The 20,185-nt window shown below is 34.0% G+C and overlaps 1 protein-coding gene across 1 annotated transcript in view; it reads right to left on the reverse strand.

Moving 5' to 3' along the window:
• Positions 1 to 20,185, reverse strand: part of LOC144375737 (oxysterol-binding protein-related protein 11-like) — a 116,866-nt gene that overhangs the window by 72,446 nt on the left and 24,235 nt on the right. The window contains 3 exon segments of the mRNA XM_078041170.1: positions 2,070 to 2,131; positions 8,339 to 8,411; positions 16,431 to 16,486. Of these exon segments, the coding sequence (XP_077897296.1) occupies positions 2,070 to 2,131; positions 8,339 to 8,411; positions 16,431 to 16,486 (191 nt within the window).

Below are 20,185 nucleotides of genomic sequence, written 5' to 3' on the forward strand. Positions count from 1 at the left end.
ATAAGAGTTTTAACCAGGCTGGGGTTGTAGAGTGGTAGAGCGCCTGCCTTGCATGTGTGAGGCACTGGGTTCAATTCTCAGCACCGCATATAAACAAGTAAACAAAGGTCCATCAATAACTAATAAAATATTTCAAAAAAGAGTCTTAACCTAATCAGTGCATTAATTCTCTGATAGGGGTTAATTTGGTGGTAACTGTAGGCAAGTAGGGTGTAGCTGGACGACTTGGATTCCTGAGCTCCTGCCTTTGAGGTTTATATTTTGTAGTGGTAAGGAGAACTTGCTCACTTTCTCTCAGCTTTGTGGTACCATGTCCTAAGCTGCATTCCTCTACCATGCTTCCATCATGATGTTCTGCTTACCTTGGAACCACAGCAAAGAAGCTGGCTATCTATGGATGAAACTTCTAAAATTATGAGCCCCCAATTAAACTTTTCTTCCTCCAATTGCTCTTATCAGGTCTTTTGGTCATAGCGATGAAAAACCCCACTGAAACACTACATCTTTTCAAGGAAAATAAAATCTGAGAGTTTGGGAAGACATCAAGTGCAACTAGCCGAATGTATACCATGGTGATCACATCAATGTAACCATTCAATCATGTTAAGGGAAATAATGGACCATCCAGATGATTATCTACTGAATGTCCCATAGGTATTTATCTAATTTTTAGCATTTTGTTATTGGTACCACCTCAAGATCAACATAGAAGAATTTAATTCTTTTTATTCCTAAATAAGATTAAAACTTAGTGTGAGGAGGGCAAGACTTAGTTAAATTTTTTCTTATTCCTATTAAATAGTTTAGTGCTTGATAAATACTTAACATTTATAGTTGCAGGTAAAATGAACCAATTATGAACTAATAAATTTGAGAAAAGAAATATTTACTAAGTTCTATGTACAAACCTCTGGTAGGTATCAGAATGATCAAAATGAAGACTTTTCCCCTCAAGGTCTAGACCTTTGATACTCAAACTGGTTTAGCAAAAAACTGGAAGTTTACTAGAAACATAAAACCACAGGACTCATTCCAAATCTACTAAAGCAGAATGGGCATTTTACATTCTTGCCTCTCTAATACAAGTTCATTTATTAATTACAATAAATGTGCCACTTTTGAGATGGTCTGATTATCTAATTTTCAAGATATCTTTTTAAAAAAAAATATTTGTTTTTTAGTTGTAGTTGGACACAATACCTTTATTTATTTATTTTTAATGCTCTGCTGAGGATTGAACCCAGGGCCTCACACGTACTAGGCGAGCACTCTACCACTGAACCACAACCCCAGCCCCTCAAGAGACCTTAATTGGCTGATTTTTATCTTTTTCAAATACTGAGTATTGAACCCAAAGGCACTCTTATCAATGAGCCACATCTCCAGCCCTTTCTTTTAATATTTTGTTTTGAGAAAGGGTCTTATTATATTTCCTAGGCTGGCCTCAAACTTGTAATCCTTTTGTTTCAACCTCCCAAGTAACCTGGATTACAGGTGTACAACACCATGCCCAGCCATCTGTTAGTTTTTAAATAACCACTGTTACCAGGCTTAACTAGAGTTATGGTTTGGAAATATAATAAAATCAGAAATGACTCATGTACCTAAATCTAAAAGCAATTGAGGAGGCTGAGTCGAAGGACCAGTCTCAGCAACTTAGTGAGGCCCTAAGCAACTTGGCAAGACCCTGTCTCAAAATGGCTCAACAGTTAAGAGCCCCTAGGTTCAATTCCCAGTACCAAAAACAAACCAAAAAAAGTTTATATTTTTACAATGCCAATAGCCTTTCTTCAATAAAATATGTCACACTGCTAGGTGTGGTGATGGATGTTTGTGATCCCAGCAGTTTGAGAGGCTGAAGCAGGAGAATCAAAAATTCAAGGCCAGCCCCAACAATTTAGCAAGAACCTGTTTCAAATAAAAAAATTTTAATAAGGCTGGTGATATGACTCAGTGGTTAAGCAAAAAAAAGGTCTACTTTCCAGACTCATAAAATCTTCAGATTTTACATCATAGATTTTTTAAGAAAAATTATAATTGTTTATTTTAAATTTTTATATAATACTTACCTGAAAACTCGTCCATAATTCCCATGTACTTTATATACACCATAGAGTCGATCTGCTACTCTCTGAAACCAATATTTAACAGAAATTGCTATCAGGTCAAAGTTATACACAGTTCACTTTAATAAAAAAAAAAATCATCCTCAAAAAATCAAAAGCCCCCCCCACAAAAAAACAACAAAAACTGTTTTGTATAATAAACTTGAAAAATAGAGAAAAAGAAAAATATAATCTCAAAAAACCAATCATAAAAAACTGTAAAATAAAACTAGTACTGCCTTACCATAATTATATTATGCCTCAGTAAATCTTTATTTTTTTTTAATTTTTTTTTAAGTTGTAGATGGACCCAATACCTTTATTTTTTTTTATTTTTATGTGGGTGCTGAGGATTGAACCCAGTGTTTCATGTGTGCTAGGCAAGCGCTCTACCACTAAGCCACAACCCCAGCCCCTGCCTCAGTAATTCTTTATATGTGTAGCTTTTAATTGCTACCTTTAAATCTTCTATAGCAAAAATGGTAATATTTTTATCTAGCAAGTTAACATTATCTTTAATAAATAACACTTGAAAGAGCTACATAAAATTCCACTGAATAGTATATACAGACTTTCTTTTTTGGATAACCTTATTGGGTATTTAGTTATCTGAATTTTTTTCAGAATTATAATGTTGTAATATGGGCTGGAGTAATAGCTCAGTGGTAGAGCACTTGCCTGGCATGTGTGAGGCACAGGATTGGAACCTCAGCACAGCATCTAAATAAATAAAATAAAGGACCATTGACAACTAAAAATATTTTTTAAGATGTTGTAATAAACACCTCTGAAAATAAGTGTTTTTCCTTTAGATTGTTTCCTTATGATAAAGTCCCCAAAGTGGAATCCTTAGGGAAAGGAAATACATATGTTCAGTTCTATTGATCCAGTTTTATACATAAATGCTTTTGTCAAAAGATAACTTCCAACTGACAAACATATTAGATATTTTAATATCAACAGAATTACAATTTAGATCACCAAGATGAAATGTACACTGCCTAGACAGTCACATAAATTTTACAAAAGACAAAACAAAATATCATGTGGTAAATGTTTCAGTTTATCATCTTCAAAAGTATTACACATGTGAACTGGAAGACCAAATGGCAATCATATATAAAATCCTAAAAAAAAAGTTTTGGTTTATAGTTTCTAAATGTAAGCTCAGAGGATTAAGTTAGCTACTTGACTCCTTATTCAAACACAAGTAGTTTCAGGATTTAGTTATTAACTGTACAGCAGATCTTAACCATTTCAAGACTTCAGCTTAAAGTGAAAGAAACACCATTGTAAAATATAGGTGTAGGTGTTAAGAGGCTCATAAAAGGTTTTGATTCTGTACTTGGCCTGCGTTGAAGGACATACACCCACAGAGAAGGGGTCAACATGCTACAAGTCCACTGCTTGTTTTTGTAAATCAAGTATTACTGCAATAATCATGCTCACTCATGTTAGCACATCTATGGCTGCTTTCACAGCATAGCTAAAGAGATGTGACAAGGTGAAATAGCCAAGAAAGCCATAAATATTTACCAGCCCGTCTGCAAAATAAGTTTGCTGATTCCTACACTAGACTCAGCTTTCATGACAAAGCTCATACTCCTCATTCTACCTGAAACACTTCGACATTGTCCTCAGATCACAAAATTGATCTGAGATATCACATCCCAGTTTATTTTTTGGGTACTCTATATTGTTAAATCTGACTCTCTCCCTCCCTTTCTTGAAGTGATTCCATCATAAAGTAAGTTTGGGAAACACTGAGGCAATAAAGTAAAACAGGTTTTTGCCTATAGGACTTTTCAGATTTTTAAAATTTTAAGATATATTTATTTGTAGATGGACATAATACCTTTATTTTATTTATTTATTTAAAAATTTTGTTTTAATTGTTGATGAACCTTCATTTTATTTATTTATATGTGGTGCTGAGAATTGAACCCAGTGTCTCACATGTGCTAGGCAAGCATTCTACCACTGAGCTACAACCCCAGCCCAACTTTTTAGATCTTTAACATCATATATGAATAATGACTATACAAGACAGAGATGATTTGCTGTAGGGAACATCTTACAGGACTAACACTCCAAAGAATATATGATAGATATGTAATTTTATACCACTAACTTTTCTAGATCTTTGCACTTTCAGACATTGAAGTATCTTCCTAAAAGCTGACAGTCGTTCTGTCATTTCAAGATATTAAACATGGAAGAAAGAACTTATTAAATAGGTTCTTTTAAGCAACCTAAGTAAGTGCACAGTGCAGATCCACAATAATGTTCAAAGAAAAATTTTGTGAATCCCAGGTATGAATGGTTGTTTCTTAAAGTAAATCACTCCTGGAGCTGATGCAAAAGAAGATTCTATCATGCAACTAGAGCTCTGTGTATATAGGTCCACAGGGTGTGACTCAAAGAGGAAAGTCTATCTACCTCAAAGATATGAGTGACCACTTATGTGGAGGCTGCTCTACCCATGAACAAGGCAACAAACACTCTGCAGTTGTTACTGGACCAATGTTTCTGGTATGAATTCTTCAAAGATGGAAATAAATTGTTCTAGCCAACTAAAACGTAAAGTGAATCTATAGATCATTAGGCATTAAGAAAGAAGATAAAACTAAGAAAAACTACAAACTTAAGACAAAAAAATTATCAATTTTTGAGAAAAGGAAAGACAAAAATGTCCAAGAAGTAAAACATGAATGATTAAAAGCTGAAACCGAACTGATTCAATGGTTGTTGATAATCAAAAAACTGGGTACTAGGGGAAATGATTTACCAGACTGCACTTCAGATTAATTTTGTTGAGAAGTCTTTCTTTTAAAAAACTAATCATCAGAAAATTGTCAGGAGAGAAGTGACACATAGCAAATCCTGTGACAAAAGAAATATGACAGCGTCATCTGATTATCCTTCCTCAACTGGGAATACCTTCTTTGTCCTTCACTAAAGTAGTAGGTGATTTAATACTCAAAAAGACAAAGCTTGGGGCTGGGATTGTGGCTCAGCGGTAGAACACTTCCCTAGCATGGGCGGGACCCGGGTTCGATTCTCAACATTACATAAAAATAAAGACATTGTGTTGTATCCATCCACACCTAAAAAATAAATATTAAAAAAAAAGACAAAGCTCTATGACATGTTAGTATATGATGTTACTTTAAAAATCTGAACACATTTAGCTTTCTTCCCTCTTGATTCTCCTAAGAAGTTTAGATTATGAAATTTATTTTTAAAAATTTATTTATTTATTTATGCATTGTGATTCTTAATATACCTTTTTACCACAATTTATCATATCTCTGATAAGGTATGTTGACCCCAAATTCACATCTTCATACGTGTATTTTGTATAATGATGAGGGTCTCCTTTCACCATCCATGCTATTCCCCTTCTCCCTCCTACCCGTATTCCCTACCTAGAGGTAATCTTCCTCCCTTGATCTCTCTCCCAAGATTATGAAATTTAAAGACTCCTGATACCTGCTACCAAAACGGTTTCCAAAAGAGCTGTAACACTTTATATTTCCGTCATCAGGTAGCATTTCAAAACATTAGATATTACCTTCTTTATAAATGGCTAAAATGTAATATTAAATAGTATCTCAATGATTGTATCTTAAATTATGAGAATATTAGCAAAGTTAAACATATCCCTCCCTTTTAAATTTGATTTCCCCCAAAGAGGTAGCACAGGGTAGCAAGAAATAAAAAATCTGGAGTCAGCCATATGCAAGTTCTTTAGGTTCAGCTTTGGAGAGTTTATTACAATACTCCAAACCTGTATTTTATCTTCTTTTATGAGATGTGGAAATGACCTTCATCATTGACTTTATAAAGATTAAATAATGTTTGTCAGGTTCTGGCAACAAGCAGGATGATTCAATAGGTGTGAGTTCTCTTATGCTACTTCAATTCACACCCTTGGTCAATATATTATTTGTCTAAATTCTGGTTCCACATGTATATTTACTGTGAGATATTGGGCAAGTTATTTAACTTCATTTGCCTCTTTCCTAATCTGTAAAATGGGAATAATAACAGTACTACCTTCCAAGGACTATTGTGAGAATTAAGTAAGGATATTATTATGCTTGAGTACCATGGCTTACATACACAGTGATAAATGTTAGATATTGGTATTATTGTCCTTTTACTTTAGTTCAAAAAGTATAGTTCTGACTTTTGCCTCCTAATTCTGTAAGGCATGTATTCAGGTAGCAAAAATTTAGTAGCTGCTATGCACCAGGAAGGTTTTATTCTCATTTTCTAGCAATGAAAATAAACTCTGAAAGGTTACTGGATTTGCCTACGGATACAGTAAATGGCAAAGACCAGTTTCAAATTCAGACCTTCTTAGTTCATGGTCAACTGACCTTTCTGGTTGTTCTATTTTGACTTCTTAAATATTTAACTCTAATCCATCTGTAACATATTTTTACCTGAGTTTCAAAAGATTTCTTGACAAAAAAAGTAGTCAACAATTCTATTTTCTCTTCATCTATTACTAATTCATCTTCTGTCTCATATACCATCAACACCTTCTTCTACACTTGACACTATTGAAAAGGTCCTGGTGGTGCTTTCTGAATGGTGTGCAAGCTTCTGTCAGTGAAGGGCATTAATGTCCGTTTTTAACTTCATGTCATTTTTCTCTTGTTGTCCATGTCTAAAAGTCCTTTCTCCAAATTTTGGAATACTGTGTTAAAACCTAAGCTATTTGGAAGGCATCATGTATTTTTCATTGATATTTCTCTCACTTATTAAAAAATCAAGTGCTGCCTTTCTTTTCAAGATCTCACACTGTCTTTCATGTCAATAGTTTCTGAAGCATGTTTTCTTAAAGTATAGGATAAATATATAAACCCAGAATTCTCTTACTTGCCTATTACAAACTCCTTGTGACAAAGTCACTTTGAAGGATCTTATCACATATATATGACCAACCAGATCCTCTTGGTTAGTTAAAATTAAATATTTAAAAGCAACTTATTACTTTTTTTAGATCTTATTAAACATAAAATTGTCAGCCTACACATTTATATATTCATTCAGTATATTTTAAGTCTATGTGTCAGACAATATTCCAGGGATTTAGCAGTAAGAAAACAAAGTATCGGGTCTTATGGAATTCAAATACATTAGTGGGGAAAATCATTAACAATCATTAAAGTAATACAATGTCAGACAGTGTTGCCACAAGAACAGCAATAATAGAATGACAAGGAAATGATACTCTAAATGTTTTAACATTTGATCAGCCAATATGAGGATCTTTGGAAAGATATTTTTCCTTTAGTTTATTTTTCTATACTATTATAGAAACCTTTAAACATACAGAAAGTACAGAGTACAAAAGAATATAACTCCATTTCTCATAGAGAACAAAAGAATTTTCCTCCATTTTCTTACACTCAGCTTCAACAATTATGATATATATGGTCAATCTAGTTTCATCTAAAAGTGCCCCCAACTCTCCACTCATGAATCATCAGTGGACTCTAGTAAAGTAAATCCCAGACAATACATTTCATCTGAAGAAGAGTATAATCAGCACAGGATGACATCCTACACCTGGTAACTACCCAGTCTCTTTCAAAGCCACTGAAAGAATGAAGTTCTAAAATACCCTCTAAGTTACCCTAAGGACAAGAATGGATGACATAACATTTTCCAGGCATTTTAATATACTGAAAAGCATTCTTCCCCATATCTACTATAGCCAAACTATATGGCTAAATACAATGATTATTCCTTAATTTCTAGTTTCTTTGTCATGGTGAACTACTGTCCCAATAAATGTATTTAGTAGAATTTAAGAGCCCAGACACAGGATAGTCTAACATCCATAAACTATTCCACAGACCTTCAAGAGGGGGGAAAAATACCTGGAAGCATAATTATATTATTATATATACATCTAAAATTCTACACTTAATTATATTTCAACATGCACTGAAATGATAGGCCTTTTGACAAGATGTCATAATAACTATACTATTATAAACCATGAAGAAAACAATTCTTCAAGGGCTGAAATTCTTCAAGTTGTTAATGACAGAAAATATTTTGCATTTCTTTAAAAAATGTAGCTGCATAATGAATATACTACATAGGAATGTAAAAATCAGTTATTCATCAGAAATACCACCTATAACTTAAAAGATGATGATTAAATGACAAGGATCTTCCTTACAAATGGAAAAAGCTCTAGGTCCACTTACAGCTCTGACTCGAAGAAGATGTGAGATGACAGATTGTAGTTCATCACTGTAGTGTTTCAGTTCAGTAAATCTCCTAAAACAGGAAATAAATAAATAAAACATCATTCTTCTCATGAAAACAAGAAGTCTAAGGCTGAAATATAAAATGACAGTTCCTAAGAATAATGAAACTGGTTCTATATAACCATATATATACTAGCCCTGAACACTTACATAATAATATAAATACAAAAACTCTACAGTTAAATAACACTTTCTTTTGACAGTTTGAAAGCCAAGAAAAGATGCCATACTTCAGAATTTACATCATGGGGTTGAGATTAAATTCGTCAATAGAAAAAAATAACTTTAAAAAAAAAAGGAAAATATTTATGGTGATTAAAAAAAAAATCTTAAGACTTAACCTTAGGGGCTGGGGTTGTAGCTCAGTGGTAGAGCACTTGCCTGGCATGAGTGAGGCACCTCATAAAAAAATAAATAAATAAATAAATAAAATAAAGGTATTGTGTCCGTCTATGACTAAAAAAAAATATTTTAAAAAAAGATGTAACCATAAATTGTGGTCTCTAATATCAAGCTTAAAATGCTTCTCAGTAACCCTTGTTTCCTTATTCTATTATCAGACATTCTCCATAAAGATCTGAAACTCTTTGATATACCACTTGTCACTTTCCAAACAACCAAGCTTCATAGATAAACTAGACATCATCGGATGGAACAGCTCCCACCTCCACCTCCTGCCAATTTTTTGAGAAAACTTTCTCAAATCTACGTCAATTTTTCCTTTCATCTAGAATCTCTTCCTATCCTGCACTTGAGATTCTACTTCAGCTTGAAATAGGAAATGTTCCTATTTCCCAACTTCCTCTCTCTAGTGCCACTTTCTTCTCCTTAGCATGCCAATTAACTCAGATCTTCTTGGATTAAAATAAACACACACTCCTTGACCACACACCCAACTATTAACCCCCTCTCAACACACACTGCTTTCTAACTCTCAGCAAGCATCTCCCTAGCAATAACCACTGCTTCCCTTCCCATTCACTTCTTGGTCTGTTAGAATCTGGCTTTTCCCTTTAAAACTATAATATTCTTCACAAAGTCAACAAGTATTGTCATGTTGTCAAAATTCAATGAAGCATTTCAGTTCCCTCTTACTTGATTCTCTCGGTCACATAACAACTGATATATTACCTTCATCTTCTTGAAAATTTGTTCCCTTGACAGCATTGCCATTTCCTCATGATTTTCCTCTTACTACTGAAGTTTTTACTGTAGTACTCACTTTCTTTCACCCCTCTCTAACATCTTCAACTTCAGTGTGTGAAGAATTTCTAAAATGTATCTAAAATTATGTTGGGGTGAGTATTTAGTTGGAGTGAGTATTACAACTGTACACTCAAGACTTGCTCTCACTTAGAGATCTGAGTTTATAACAAACCACCACTGGATTCAGATGCTGGTGACCCCTTATTTTGGAAAACACTCTTATGGTGTTGGCATTCTTTAGGGTCAAGCGCTAGGTTCTTAGCCTTCTTCCACTCAATCTTTCAATCTAAACATTTTTTTACATGACTTGTAATTCACTATGATCAACATACTGTTATATTCCAATTTCTTTTTTTAAAAAAAACTTTATTTATTAGTTTATCTTTTTATGTGGTGCTGATCATCAAACCTAGTGCCTCACACGTGCTAGGCAAGGGCTCTACCACTGAGCCACAACCCCAACCACTAAATTCTAATTTCTATCTCTAGTTCAAATCTGTCTTTTACAGATCTATTAAGCCAACTGATTAGCAGACCTGTTTGTACCTGCTTATACTGTTTATATGTCCAAAGCTCAACCTATTTTTTCCTATATCCTCAACTCTCTTCTATGTTCTAAAAGAGAGAGACCTGGGTTTCTTTCCCTCTGCTTCACCCAGGTTTTTACTAATCACCCAGTCTGTTAATTATACCTCCTAAAATACTGTTCAAATCCACTCATATTGCTCTGTTTTTTTCTGCCAATAACCTAGATTCAAATTAGCATCATCACTTCTCATCTGGAATTCTCATACTATCCTCCTGATTGGGATCCTAGGCTTCTCGTAAACCACTCTGCTTGGATGGTAGTCCTAGAGCCCAAACCTACATAACTCCTCCGCCTTTCAGCAGGTTTCTTTCTGCTGCAAAGGTCAGCCATGATCCTGAAACAAAGCCCAAACTCTTTAATGTGGCTTTTCACTAATCTTGTGCATAGTTAACTGTGGTTCATCTAAAAAAAGAGGCAGCCAGCAAAGTTAAGGATATTAGACAACACACTTGACTTCCACCACTTTTAACTTCTCTCAAGGCAGTGTACTTCAGCTAAGAAACTAATCCAAGAATAAAAGAGCTAGCAAGGGCTGGGGATGTGGCTCAAGCGGTAACGCGCTTGCCTGGCATGCGTGCTACCTGGGTTTGATCCTCAGCACCACATACAAACAAAGATGTTGTGTCTGCCAAGAACTGAAAAATAAATATTAAAAAATTCTCTCTCTCAAAAAAAAAAAAAAGAGCTAACAAGTTTGGGATTACAGGCTTGCACTATGGCACCTAGTTACAGTCTCTCTGAAAAAGCCAGCTAGCCAGAGAGGGAGGTAACAGCATCATCAAGGGATCATATTGCAAGAAAGTCAGGGTTAAAAGATTCTAAACACCTAAAAATGTTGGTGACATGGATGAAATGTGCATCATTGGAAAAATCTCTCATTGGGAAATCAGAAAACCTAAAGTGAAAACTGAAAAATCCACTGACTTTAGATAACACTGTGTATTTAAGAAATAAAGGAATGGGCCAGGCACAGCTGCTTGGGGAGGCTCAGACAAAAGGATCCAAAGTTCAAGGCCAGCTCAAAAACTTAGATTTTGTCTCAAAATAAAAGATGAGAAGGGCTGGAGATGTAGCTCAGTGGTAGAGTGACAGACACTGGCCCTATCTCCAATACTGCTAGAAGAAAAAAAGAAAAAGAAATGAATTTCGCAGAAAGGAGAGTTTAAGTTCTTTGCCAAAGTCAAAATTCAGCAGTGTCTGCTAGACTCTCCTACCCTAAATGATTAGCTGTTCTCGAGAAAAATTAAGGAGTAAAAAACATATATAATAATGTCAAAATGCTGTAATTTCCTTGGAAAGGAAGGAGTTAACAGAGAGTCCAGACTGGGGAGATGATATAAAACTTCCCTCCCAAAACACTAAATGTCTGAAATCCCTGCCTGTAAGGCATGTAAAAATCAACAAGTAAATGCAGATTCTAGTAAGACTCTAAGTTTGAGGTTGTCTACACTTAATGTATCTCAAAGCCTCAACTAACCTTAGTTTCTCTTCTCTTCAAAACAGTTCCATCACAACTATAGGCCCTATATTTCCCTTTATTTTCCAAATTCTGCTTTTACTTGCTTGTAGTCATCTCCCCATCTAAGCCTGGACAGGTGTCTCTCCTAAACAAATCTCATTCATTACTCAAGATTCATCTTAGACAACCTCCATCAAGGCTTTTTCTGAACACCACTCTTCAATTTCAAAGTTCGATGGTATAAATACAGTGCGGAGTCTAACTTATCTACTTCATATTGCTTTCATATTTTCATATGGCTTCCATTTTTTTCCACCCTACTCTACTGAAAGTACCTCAAACCATACAGATTTTCTTACACTTCTTTACAACTTATATCATCAACTATTACATAAATCCCCAAAGAAAATGAACTCAATGAATTCTGAAAGTCTGAGTGACTATAAAAAACAATAAATTTGTCAGTCTCCTCCCACTTTTCCAGTTTCTGCACTTCCAGGTCCTGCCTTGCTGCCTATCTGTGGGAGTTCCTAATATGGTACCTTGAACCCCTTGAAGAAAACTCACTATATAAATTTCTTCCTGTATCCATCCTTCTTGCTCTCAAACTCAGCATAGGAAAGTGATCTATTCTGACATTCAAACTCAAAGAATAAACCAAGCAAATTTTAACCTTAATTATGTTACTGCATGGCCTGGCTTTCTTTCTTTTGTGGTGGTGCTGGGGATTGAACCCAAGACCTCGTGCATGCTATTTAAGTTTTCTACCACTGAGCTACATCCCCATCCTTTCTCTTTCTTCTAAAAGAAGAAAACTAATTTTATAAATTATTTCATTGGGGTCATATGGATTTTCTTTTATTAATTTTTAGCCAAGAAAAACTGGCAACAAAAGCTAGTCAATGAAACTTCTACTGGGCAAGGTAGCACATGACATGAGAGGTTATACTGCTTCTACAATAAACAGTAGATTTTAAAAACTATGTAAGCTGGGAATGGTGTCACATGCCTGTAATTCTAGCAACTAGGCAGGCTGAGACAGGAGGATCACTAGTTTGAGGCCAGCCTTAGAGATTCTGTGAGGCCCTGAGCAACTTAGTGAGACCCTATCTCAAAATAACAAATGAATAAATAATTAAAGAATGAATGAATACATAAATCGGTTGGGGATGTGGCTTACTGGTTAAGCACTCCTGCCCTGGGTTCAATCCCTGGTACCTAAATAAATAAACTAATTAATTTAAAAAAAAAACTATATAAATGACATGTTACTTCTTTCATCTGGTTTGTCTGTCATCTGGATTTTGTTTTAATGGGTTTAGGTTATTTTCAACTCAATATAAGGCACTCTAGAAGTGGACATAAAAATAAAACTCGGCCAGGAGCAGTGGCACATGCCTGTAATTCCAGCAGCTTGGGAGGCTAAGGCAGGAGGATTTTAAGTTCAAAGCCAGCCTCAGCAATGTAGTCAGGCCCTGAGCAACTTAGCAAGACACTGTCTCAAAATAAAAAATAAAACAGGCTGGGGATGTGGCTCAGTGTTAAGCACCACTGGGTTCAATCCCCAGTACCAAAAACAGAAAAAACAAAAACAAACAAAAAAACTTGGATGCACTTCTTTATGCAATTGATGCAATCCAAGACATTGAGCTCTTAAGTCCACATACAAGTAGAAGGCCCCAGGTTCTCCTTCTCACTTTTCCTAACAATCTTGTTTGAGGAAACACAAACACGCAGGAAACAAGTACTAAAGAATCGTTTTGGAAATAACTCTGTGAAACAATCATTCTGGTGTTCTAGATTTTATGAAAGGATAGAATAAAACTGTTTTGAAGACATATACTCTTCTAACAATAGCACCAATAATAATCTACTGTGTCAACTAGACCTAGAAAAGATATCTATATATTAAGAATGGTTATAACAAATGCTGGGGTTGTAGTTCAGTGTTGGAGTGATTGCCTAGCATCAGTGAGGCACTGGGTTCAACTGTCAGTACCACATTGAAAAATAAATAAACTAAAGTCATTATATCCAACTATAGCTAAAAATATTTTTTTAAAAAAGAATGGTTATAACAATAACTGATGTAGACAATTCTCCTATCTAGGATTTGAGGCCAATAAATTTTTACTAATACACTGATTTTACACTTTAACAATATAGGAGCAAAAACTGCCTTGATAATACTGGTCATATTACATTTAAAATTCTACGTACAAAACAGTAAAATTTAGCAATTTAGGTAATCTCAAAAAGAGAGATGGGCTGGGTGCAGTATAGCACGTTTATAATCCCAATGGCTCGGGAGGCTGAGGCAGGAGGATCATGAGTTCAAGGCCAGCCTCAGCAAAAAGTGAGGCTCTAAATAACTCAGTGTAGACCCTGTCTCTAAATACAATACAAAATATAGGGCTGGGAATGTGGCTCAGTGGTCGAGTGCCTCCAAATTCAATCCCTGAAACACCTCCCCAAAAAAGAGAGAGACAGAAGGAATTGGGGTTATGGCTCAGTGGTAGAGTACTTGCCTAGCACATGTGAAGCACTGGGTTCGATCCTCAGCACCTCATAAAAAATAAACCATTAAAGTTAAAAAAAATAGGGGCTAGGGCTATGGCTCAAGCGGTAGCGCGATCGCCTGGCATGCGTGCGGCCGGGGTTCGATCCTCAGCACCACATACCAACAAAGATGTTGTGTCCGCCGAGAACTAGAAAATGATTATTAAAAATTCTCTCTCTCTCTCTCCTCTCTCATTCTCTCTTTAAAAAAAAGTTAAAAAAATTAAAAATAAAAATAAATAAATAAAGGTATAACATCTATCTACAACTAAAAAATACTAAAAAGAGAGAGAGAGAAGGGGAAAAATATACAACGGATAAAATATTTTTTATCAGACTGAAAATATAGAAAATACTAATCAAAATATTAATATTATACTAACAAACAAGAAATAATAACAGCTACATGATTTTCTAATGAATGTACATCCACCAAATGTAGCTTAAGTTTTCCAAAACTTTTTTTGGGGGGGTGATTTATAATTTTCATTCTTCATTAAGAGGACACTTCTTATATATCATGCAAGTATTAAAAACTTCAGGGAACATTAAATGCATATTAGTAAATCAAATATGTCAATTTCAAACATAATATAAACATGCTGAAAAAGAAAAATTATGAAAACTATAAAAAGATCAATGGAGGCTCATGCTAGAGAAATAAAAGGAAGAACAGGGGGAGCACAGAGAATTTTCAAGACAATAAAACTATTTTGTATGATACTATAGTAGTGTCATCCCAAACTCCTAAAATGTATAACAGCAAATATACAATAGCAAATGTGAATCTTCACGTAAATGATGACTTCCAGTAATAATACTGTGTCAATATAGGTTTTTACTGTAATAAACATAGTTCTCTGGTGAGGGGGAGGTGCTGAGGATGTGCTTTCTGCTCAATTTTGCTGTAAATCTAAAACTGTTCTAAAAAATAAAAGTTTTATTAATTATTATTTTATTTATTTATTTATTTTTGGTACTGGGGATTAAACGCAGAGGCACTTAATCACTGAGCCACATCCCCAGCCCTATTTTGTATTTTATTAGAGACAAGGTCTCACTGAGTTGCTCAGCACCTCACAAAGTTGCTGAGGCTGGCTTTGAACTCACAATCTTCCTGCCTCAGCCTCCACAGTCACTGGGATTACAGGTGTATGCAACAACACAAGTTTTTTTTTAAATAAAGCAAAAAAAAAACAAAAAAACCTTCAGTGGTTACCATAACTTCATAGTTACTAAAACTTTAAAAATATTTTTTAGGGTGAGAATGTGTATGTCTAGAATATGTGAAGCCATGAGTTCAAACCACAGCACTGCAAAAAATAATAATAATATTCATTTATATTTTATATTCAAAATTCATATTAAAAACCAGAGGCATTACTGTTAATGTCATGGTTTATAAAGCTGCATGATAGATCATCAAAAAATGCAAACAGACTTTTGCATATTTTTGATAAGAATTTATACTACAGGCAAATTAAAACTGAAGGACTCTCTAGAGAAATTCTAGCAGACCTCATAAACTTGGTTGCTGTAAATGGAAAGGCCTCATCTGTCTAGACGTTTCTAACTGAAAAGCTCCTATAACTGAACCAAACTGCCAGGTAAAGGACCATATAATGAAGATCTTGAAATATCCACCAAATTTAGAGAATGAGCCAAACCAAAACCAAATCTAGTTTTTATCCTAAGAAGTCATTTCTGAATACACTGATTCCTTTAATGTAGGAATACACTTACAAACACCAAACTGATATTAATAAAGTCAAGTATTTATCAAATGAAAATATCTACATAAAATTATGCTAAAATGCATTTATCTATCAAGTTTTCTTGGCATACAAAGTAGGTATTTTATTTTTAAATATACAACATAATTTTCTTAAGCTCTGCATATTTGACAAACAAAGTCATACAAAGAAAAATTATGAAATTAAAATCACTTTCATCATTTTTTTGATACCTTCAATATTTAATAAATCCTTCTAGGAAAAAAGCAGTGGTTTAATTTTTTTAAACTTCAGTTATTTATAAGCTTAAATCCAATTAAGATATCAAATTTCAAAATCAGTTTTAGACTTAAAAAGAAATTTGTGAAATACCACTAAGAATATTTGGCAAATGAAGTGCATACATTCAGAAATGAAAAATTAAATAGACGGATAGGCACCATTCAAAACAACATTGTAACTGTTATTAAAACAAAACCTTACTTGTCTGGGTTTTTCACTCTGAATGTTGCATTAAGCGCTTTTAACCTGGAGTCTGCCTGGAAAAAATAATTTGTTCACTTAATACAATTACATTTCAGGGTATAAAATTCAAACAGTTTTACTTTCCCTTTAGAATTAAGATGCTCAATACAGTTTTCTTCATATTAAATGTTGTAAACACATTTAAGCATACCTAAAACAACAGCTTGGTAGTTACTTTTGAGAACACTTCAGAAACATAATAAATTAGACTAAGTACATGGTATTCAGTGATTCCAAAGTAAAACAAATGTAAACAATATATTGGTAGGCATACAGCTCTATATGACTACAAATCAGAATAAGTCATGTGAAAAAACTCATTATAGTTTTACACTAAGCCAAGAAAAGAAATGATCTGCATATGTAAAGTAAATAAAACTTCCAAGGGTAGTTCTCAGATGGAATACAAAGGAACCTTGGGACTTTACACTATAATTATCAGTATTTAAGGAAAAGAAACACCTGTAATTAAATTAATACTGTAAGACATAAAACAAGCTAGTGGAAAATATTATAAGACAACATATCTAGCCTGGTGTGGGTGCACATGCTTTAATCCCAGCCACTTTGGAGGCTGAGGCAGGTGACCACCAAGTTCAAAGTCAGCCTTAGCAATTTAGAGACACTGTCTCAAAATAAATTTGAAGAGGCCCGAGGATGTAGCTCAGTGGTAAAGCACTCCTAGGTTCAATCCCCATACCAAAAAATAGACAAAACATCTTTTTAACATCTTTATTTATTTCTAGATTAACTACTCTCAAAGAAGTTGGGGATAAACACTAAATAATAAGTTCATTGCATGAAATGAATTCTTTTTTTAGGATTTTAAAAAATTTGTTCTAATTAGTTATACATGACAATATGAAATGTATCCTTAACATCTCCAAATCCTATCCTAAATTCTCACTTTTAAAAAAGAAAGGAAAAAGAAAGTCAAATACTTTGTCCAAGAAATAGAAACTAAAGCATTCATCGTAAAAGATAGCTGTATCAGGAATCATTTTCAAATTATGGTTTGGTTTTGAAAGACCTCAACAGTTTGAAAATTTGGTTATTTCAACTTACAACTCACAACTACAAATACTCTCAATTAACAAAACAAATGAAGAAAGCAATTCAAAAATATTATTAGGGCTTCCCAGATTACTTGACTAAGAAAATAAAAACAAATGCAACAAATATGTCACTCAAAAACTCATCCTGCTGGAGCTCCAGACCCTCCAAAATTCACAGCTACCTAAAGAATATAAAATATAACACCGGGCGCAATGGCACATTCCTATAATCCCAGAGGCTCAGGATGCTAAGGCTGGAGGATCACCAGTTAAAAGCCAGTCTCAGTGAGGTGCTAAGTAACTCAATGAGAACCTGTCTCTAAATAAAATACAAAATAGGCCTGGGTCTGTGGTTGAGTCTCCTGAGTTCAAGCCCAACTACCCGTTGCCCCCTGCAAAAAAGAATATAAATATTTGGTGTGATTCAGAATGATCTCATTTTCCCAGAAATACAGCTTTCCCTTACCATCCTTTTTGCATGCATTAATTACATAAAGAATAAGCAAAAAGAGAGGAAATAACAGGGACTGTAATTAAGAAGGTCTTTAAGTCAAATAAGCCTAAACTTGGATTTCATCACTTATAATCACGTGACACTAGGGAAGTCACCTTCTAGAGTTCGTCATCTAAAAAGTGGGAATACTGAATAACTTCAAAGGTACTAAGGCAATACTGAGCAAAATAAAATACAGTATCAGCCTATATGCTTATAAAGCCAGCATACATGCTTACTATGTGCTAAGTACTGTGTTGAACACATAGTAAGCATATATGCTGGTGATGGTCAGGTAAAAACTTTCTGAAAAGTTTTTTTTTAAAACCATTTTAGATAGTTTTTCTAAAATTATTGGCTGAGGGTATAGCTCAATGCCAGAGTACACACTTTGCATATTCAAGGACTCAGATTTGCTCCCTAGCACCAAAATATTTTAAAAATTGCTCACAAAATAAAAGCATGTTCCTAAAAAGTCTTTTCAATCACCTTAGAGCAAGAGTTGCCAAGTTTTAGACCAACAAGAATCAGTATGTATGGGATAAAACTCAGGATTGAGTATTTGAACAAACAATCCCAATAACTGAGAAGCACGCAGTATATTAACAGTTCAATTAACCGAATTTACAGTACAAAGCAAGCATAATTTCACTTTTTCTTAAGGCCTTCAGGTAACCCCTATAAACAACTACTAGCAAACCCATTTTTCATGCACTGAGACCCTGGAGGCTAAAAGGATATGTGAAGATTTGGCCTCATGCCCAATGTACCTACACTGTGCATCTGACCCTCATACACTTGTTACCTCCTTCTCTGGTATCAGACTCAGTTGTCATTGTCACTATTGTCACAATGTAGCTCGTCTTCACTATTACTCAACTTTAGTAAATTTTCTGCCAAAATATTTGTAGTCTGGAAAATAGTCCAATCTATCTGAACTATAATAAAATAAGTGAATTCTGAGAGAACCAAAGTATTTCTAAAAGCATGGAAGTAAGCTATGTTACACCCATTTGAATATTCAAAAAAGTCAGATTTGCTTAAATATTGGCTTCCAATTGTGATTAAATTGACATCAAACACATGATCTCCAGATAAGGAAAACATGACTTTACATCTATATATACACATACACCTATGTATGTACAGGGAGAACCTCATTTGTATGAATGCATGTACATATTCATGTATGTGAGGTTGCCCCTCAAGAGCCCATGTCCTTGATGGAAGAAGAAAAGACGTCAGAAATGTCCAAAAAAAAATTAGGAATAGAAGATGACAGGTGGGTTTCTGAATTCTCTCCATAAAGGTTATATCTAGTCTTTACTTCACTGAAAGACTGATTTTATGAATTATTAATACTATATATTAAGCACTAACTTTCAAATACTTTAAACCCAAAGATCTAAACCATACCCAAGCTTTAAACCATAGGTTACCCAAGTACAAAACATTATATCAAAATATTTAAACAGCAAGCACACATAAGATTCATGGCATGCTATGTAAAAAATAGTACAGTCTATAATAATAGAGAAATTCAGGTATTTTCCAAGGTCTTCAAAGTTACGACCAAACACTGGGTTCAAGGACAAACCACAAATAATTAAGTGACTAAACTGGTGACAAATCAATGACTAAATTTAAAAATTTCGTATTATATAAAGGGAATTCACCAAAACAACTGTATTTTAGGGTTTTTTTTTTTACACTTTTTATTAGTTTCTAACATATCTTGGATTATTTTTCAGAAGCCACTATTAAATTAAAGAATGAATTTCTAAGTTTCAAGTTATTTCAAGTCCTTGCCTAAACTAAATTCCATCACTCTCTCTGAGCATTATAAAGTAATGAGTTTCAATCAAGAAAACTGTAATTTTTAATGTATAACTGCTAACAAAATACTTATAAATTAACATCTATTCATGCAAAATTAAAAACTTGATTACATTTTCTCTATACGAAAATAATTTTCTAATTAATTTTGTGCTATTCAACTACCTGTATACCAATGCATAAAGATCTGGGAGGTATTTTTTTTAAATGAATGAATATATTTTGTTCTTCTTATGGGATATAACATGATTTTTGGTACTACATTATCCTGTGAATAGTTTATCAATTTATATGCTATATACAGGTTGAGTATCTTTTTCTCTGTTTTT

Source organism: Ictidomys tridecemlineatus, chromosome 3 (genome assembly GCF_052094955.1).
Source record: "Ictidomys tridecemlineatus isolate mIctTri1 chromosome 3, mIctTri1.hap1, whole genome shotgun sequence".
In the NCBI taxonomy this organism is placed as follows: Eukaryota; Metazoa; Chordata; class Mammalia; order Rodentia; family Sciuridae; genus Ictidomys; species Ictidomys tridecemlineatus.